General features: G+C 39.9%; 1 protein-coding gene across 1 annotated transcript; it reads right to left on the bottom strand.

Moving 5' to 3' along the window:
• Positions 1 to 2,733: 2,733 nt before the first annotated feature.
• ifi30a (IFI30 lysosomal thiol reductase a) lies at positions 2,734 to 6,014 on the bottom strand. Its single transcript, XM_069706031.1, has 7 exons — positions 5,805 to 6,014; positions 4,879 to 5,067; positions 4,614 to 4,688; positions 4,269 to 4,355; positions 3,958 to 4,110; positions 3,138 to 3,206; positions 2,734 to 3,035 (listed from the first exon to the last, which is right to left on the bottom strand). Exons 1-7 carry the CDS (start codon positions 5,943 to 5,945, stop codon positions 2,970 to 2,972), a joined length of 780 nt encoding a protein of 259 aa, XP_069562132.1. The 5' UTR covers positions 5,946 to 6,014; the 3' UTR covers positions 2,734 to 2,969.
• Positions 6,015 to 6,291: the final 277 nt, after the last annotated feature.

The raw sequence follows: 6,291 nt of genomic DNA, 5'->3' as shown, positions 1-6,291 counted from the left end.
GGCTCTCACTGGCGCAAATTCATAATAAAAAAAAAAATATGAAGGTGGGTTTCTACAAATAAAGAAACCACCAATGATACGACTTTGCAGCCACCTGATCACCCGTGACGTGCACCACAACTACCAACCTAAACAAACAGGTCTATCCGCATTCTTTCAACTTGTGGAAAAAAAAAAAAAAAGAACTGTAATGTGTGCACACGCACACACATGCAAACACAGTGTAGACAGGCAAAAAGAAAGCTCCAGATGTATTTGCAGCGGCAGCAGCTTGACTGCTGTGGTGGACACAATCATAAGAGTCTTGTTTGTTTGATCTTTTATGGTGATAATTGTTCAGCAGTGTGACGGAGGGGAAAGCAACGCCTTAAGCAGGAGACTTTGTTGAATCATATGCTCAAGAAGCAAATCAACTTTTTCTATCGAAATTAAACAGACAAAAAAATGGTCACGATGTCCTGTGAAATATTAAACATTTTACACAAAAATAAGTTGGAGGAAGGTCCTGCAACGTTTAACTTTAAATATGTGTTGATTTACAAGACCACAACCTGGCTGACACTCAAGGGTTGGTTATTGATTAAGTACATTAACTAATTTTAATCACTAATATCTAAAGGAGGACCAACTGTTTGGGAACTAGGAAAAAAATTAACCCGTTTTCGCAGAGCCCGCATGTTTTATGAATATTTTTCGGAGACAGAAAATGTGTTTACTTACTGAACGGAGATTTCAAGTTTGAAAAATGTCGTGTAAAACTTTTAGTTTAAATGTGTAAATAAAGTGGAAAAACCTGGTCACTATACTTTTTAAATTATATGACCAAAAAAAAGAGTAAAATAAGTATATATATTGTCATACGCTCCCTTAAAGTGGGACGTGCTATTATGTAGATTTAATTACATTTGGTAATAAAAATGAAAAATAAAGATTATTTCACCAAAAGGATCGACTGAAAACAAGTGTATCACTGACTCACAAGGTTCTGGAGCTGCAGCTCGTAGGAGTCCCCAGTCTCCTGCAGGGTTTGATGAAGAGGGCTGATAGCGGGCCAAACTTGGGGCCATCCTCTGGTCTATCCTGCGTGGAAAGTGTGCAGGAAAGCCTGAGAAGAGCCTCTTCACGTCACATCTGACGCCTGAGTTCTGGGGAAACTTGATGCAAGAGGCCTGCTCCGAAGAGGCCCGTTGTCTCTGTAGGAAACCCTCCCAGGTTCTTAGAACAGTGAAATAGTTCCTCCGGTCCGGAAGCCCCTCTTGATTTCTGACCCCGTGACCCTCTCTCTCTATCTGCTTGGGTGTTTGACCTTTTTTTTTTTTTTTTATAAATAACTATCAACACACTCAAGCTTTAATGTTGACCATTTCTGATCAAACTGCCCAACATGGAGACCGCTGAGTTGTTTGACCGAATCATGAGTTTGATTAATCAGGAGAAATGTACGATAAAACACATGTAATAACTGATTTCTCCATTCATGACACAATAACATATTCTATTACTACTTCTTATTTTAAAGCACAAGGCTCAATTAATGTTCTCTACAACTGCTTGGCAATGCTGAAAATCACAGAACATGAGAGTGTAATTACCAAATCTAAATCACACAAGTAACTCGCCATTCTATTTTTGAGTTCAAGGAAAATAAATAAAAAACATAAATCCTAAGCCACAAATGGAATTTAAAAAAAAAATCTTTTAAAGCTAAACTAATTATGCTTACCTCCGTGAAGCTGAATAATTGTGACGAGTTATTTCTCCTCATACTTTCAGCTACTATATCATCACTACAAGAAAACTGCGAAGGAAATCCGTGAGAGGAGAATGCAGGAACCACATTTAAGATCAGATATGAAGTAGTCTGTGGCATCAATACTTCCTTGGGCTGTCACTCAGTAAAGAATAACTCCATCCCGCCTCTTCAGAGCCCTCAGCTGTCATTAGTTCAGTGATAACTTTCATAGCACTGTTTCTGGTTCGGATCTTAACTGTCTACTGGCAACTGTAACTTCATTAGATCCAAATATATATATATATATATAATATACACGGAGCCTGCAGAGGTTTGAGGTGATAGAGCTGCCTGCATGACAGGCCATTATTCATGTGAGTTTATCCGACTGTAGAATCTACAGACCTCACGCATCCAGACCTTCTGGTTCGGCCGGCCAGACCAAGTTTGGTCAAGCTGCTGCCTACAATGTCTCTATGTAACTTTTTTTTACAACATCAACACAGCTTTGGATCTCTACTTCAGGAGATGTGTCGAACTTTAATGCCCTTCCTGATGTACACTGAGATATAAAAACAAAAAAAACAAATACAAAACATAAACTCAAACATCAGTTGTGGCTCATGACTTGTTCATTTGCTTTCATGGGGTTTAAGTTATCATCTTTAGCTTGCTTTTTTTTAATTTGTACTTTAAGTATCGTGCCTTATTTCATCATTACTTTTTGATTAACATATATACTGAACATTAAGTGAACTGAGGATGATCTGGCAGACTATAGTGGTTTCAAAATAAAGGAATCTGGCAAATAGGGTCAAAATAACCATTAAAAAAAAAACTAGTATGACGTGATTCAGAGTTTTTTCATTAACCTCCATAAATCAGAATGTTTGTCTGTTTTACTACTTTCAAAAGCTGGAAGATGAAGATGATTTATGTGATATGGCGCCATCTAAAGGACAGTAAGGACACGGACCAATCTTTGCAAAGATCCTTTCAAGTAGTGCAAATACCAAAACCTTTTTATTGATTCAAAATGCTGCAAAAACCATATATTATTTTATGGTTTCAGTAGATAACAGTTCTTTAGAAAGTAAACTGTATTTATATTCTGTGAATTATTTAAAAACACGATAGAATTGTTCCCTTTTCAGAAAAATAGTGTAAAATCCCAGATAAAAAAAATAATATTTGATGCCATCCCTCAGTGTTCCTTGTTTAGTGCAGTGCTGCTCCTTCACTCATTGTAGCTGTAACTTTTGAAGTGTCTCTGGTCCCCTCCACAGGCCTCAGGCTTGGAGCCCTGAAAAAGTGAAAGGCTCGTTAGAGGCCGAAGACCAAGTCGAAGCAATTATAAAGCACAAGTTTTGAACACTGAAATTGATTTGATTGATATAAATTGTACCTTGTACATGTTGCAGACCAGCGTGAAGAGAGAAGACATGGCTTTATCCTGCAAGTCCTCTGTGTGCTTCTGCAAATTTAGAAAAAAAAATTGTGTTCCAAAAGAAGAAAAGGGGGAGCATTTCAAATGAGAGATCAAATTATTGGTACAGGACTTTCAGTTTTCACTGGTCACAACAACTGCACATAATGTAAGTAAGACAGGCTTGAAAAACAGTAGCGGCAAACACGGAAACTGCGGAGGCTAAGAGGACCAATGGTTGCAAGTAGAAGCTTACTAAGGGAGCCGGGTGAATGCAAAAGGTTGGTTCCTTATCATCACCAAGTCTGACACCTCTATGAAAGAAATTAACTTTGAGTGAACTTTGCAGCCATTTAACACAGAGCACACTCAAGTAGTAGAAGTCTATACTGCTGTATGTGTGTTGAAAATTTTAACATTTTTCAGTTATGCCTGATCTATATAGGATGAGGTGTGTTTTTTTGTTTTTTGTTTTTTTTTACTTGCTATGGAGCAAACTCCCCTTTTAAGTTATCATTAAAATTGGGTCAAGCTGTCTGGCAGAGAGACAGCAGAATATTGCGTGAAGCTCTGGAGTCGCATCAAGCTGTAATTTCATACACATCAATAGCGACTCTCTTTCACTTCCAGATTTCGGCTTTGGAGCAGATCAAATGATCTTAAACTAAAACCCTGTAAATGGAGCGTCACTTGTTTTAAAAGGACAGAGTCAACAGTTAGTCATTCATTGTTATATTCTTAGTTTCTAACCGTCTCGTTATGTTTACAGGGTGGTCTGCAAATTGAAAAGAAGCCTTACCCCATCGACGGTGATCCAGGGCACGTATTGGTGTGCAGGGTCCAGAGCTTTGGTCTTCAAGGCATTCTGGTGCATCAGGCCGTTTCCCACATCCCCGTTCACGCAGCTCATGACGGAGTCCCAGCTCAGTTCAGGGCTGTAGAGTTCCAGACACTACAAACAACAGCGGTGGGAAATAAACACACTTCAACTTTAGTAGTGAAACAGAAGGAAGTAGACAACAGAAAAAATGACGACAGAAATGCGCACGCGCACACACACACACATACACACATACACACACACACACACACACATTCAGACTTCCTTACACTCTTCGCTGACTTGATGACGTTGCTGGAGGATTCCATACAGAAGATGACCGGGAAAGCCATCTTGGTCATATTCAGTAAACAAGTCTGAGAAGAACAGACACTATTATACTACAACACCAACTCAGTTTATACGTACTTCATTTATAAAAAAAAAATTAAAAAAAAGAATGTAAGCTTTCTGAAGACATTTTAAGACATGCATAGTCATTTCACAGCAACAATCTCTGAAATCCAAGTATTATTTCTTTCACCAAACTAAGGCAGACTGCATGGCTCCTAATTTTAGTTACAGCATTATTGAGCAATATCAGCAGTCTCCGTGCGTTGGGGGTGTAACGTTACCTCAATCATGTTGCCCAGACATTCATCTTTTCCATGCTGGCACTCAAAAACATACTTCTGTCCATCAGGCTTCTCCTGGGATGGGGTAAATAAATAAAACAGATTTAAAACTTAACAAAATAGGAATGTAATTTCTTAGTTTTACTTAGCTTTATATTCTAATAAAAACTTTTGGTCAAACAAATCATTAACCATTACCCCCCCTTGAAGTTTTAGTAGAATCACAACCCTGGTGTATATCGAAGGTGCTCGGTTCACTGCTTACCTGCGCATTGCCGTAGGGCACCAGAGTAACAGACATGATGTCATTCAGCAGGACCCAGGTAGGGAAGAGCACTCTGGTGAGAAAAAGTCTGCAGCCGGGACACAGACTCTCATAGTAAAGCCCAACCTGGACTGAATCTGCAGTCTCACGGGACCTGGTGAAGTTGGACTCAAGGCACTGCTTCAAAACCTACAGGAGGGGGACAAAGTAGGGAGGTCAACGTCCATGTGATCAATTGTTCCTGTTGAAATATCTGACCCCCCCCCCTTTTTTTTTTTTTCCCATTTGCGACCCTGCAAGTGTCCAGCAAAAGCACAGGTGGAAACACACTCGGGAAGTATTGAGCTCACATCAAGAGATCAAACAATGCACCACATTTCCCATCGAAATGAAAGTAAAAAGTAGTTTAAGTACCACCATATAGTACTCAAGTACACTACTTACCACCAACTCTGGAGGTATTCATTGAACTGTATTTAACAACTAGTTAGTTAGGTAAGAAAACTTTTAATGTTTTTTTTTTTTTTAACTTTACCTGACGTCCCCTATCACAACTTATGTATTAAAAAAAATAAAAAAAAAATAACAAGCCCCGCGTGGAGTTTACTCCGGTTTTGTGTGAAAAGACGTTTCTTCCGGCGACTCTGTGGACTCAAGCCAAACGGAACACGTGTGTTTAGAAGTACGTAGTTAGTAAAGTTAGGCTAGCTCTGTTAGCTGGCCGACTGTTGCTATGGTTTCCAGCAGTTTGCGCACCGTTTTAAAACTGGCGTCAACGCACCGGAAATAGCTTTTTATCCGAGGTGTCCTGTGGTTTTAATCGACACGGCTCACTCAGAGAGAACTTTTTTTCTTCTTCTTTTTTCTCCCCCTCCCCGCGGTCTTAATGTAAGTTAATGTCTAATAACATCTCCCGGTAATCTTACCCCGCACTGAATGGCTGAGTCCAGAGATGAACACCACTTTGACGGAGGGTAGGAGCACGAAGAGGAGAGGTGGCAGCTGCCATACTGCGCGTTCAAACAAACAGCCAAAGTAAGCAGCAGCAGCAGCAGCGAGGTCTTCATCTTCAGTGAAGTCTTTAATTTGACACTCAAACAAACCAGCCTCGCCGCAAAACTGACCTGCCGACAACTGCAGCGGGCGACTTTAACTGGGGCGCATCGTGCAGGCTATCTGTTATCTGATTGGCTGTCGACGAATAAATCCCGACAGCGTCACTTGTTACCGGCAGAGATGCGAAACGAGCGCGAACTTCCTGCTGGTGTTTTCAGGGAAACCTAATTCCACAGAAATGAGTCGAAATGTCATAAGACATGAGGTTGGCAGCTATGGAAGTTTTTATATCCTGAACATAATTTAGTTTGCAATGATTTTAGTAGTTTTTTGGATATGTCATGTCTCTCAATAGGA

The sequence above is a fragment of the Brachyistius frenatus genome, unplaced genomic scaffold (assembly GCF_029030835.1).
Source record: "Brachyistius frenatus isolate BFR_SWC_R1_liver_20210118 unplaced genomic scaffold, ASM2903083v1 Contig_61, whole genome shotgun sequence".
Classification (NCBI taxonomy): domain Eukaryota; kingdom Metazoa; phylum Chordata; class Actinopteri; family Embiotocidae; genus Brachyistius; species Brachyistius frenatus.
This window is presented reverse-complemented; position numbering and strand designations above follow the sequence as displayed.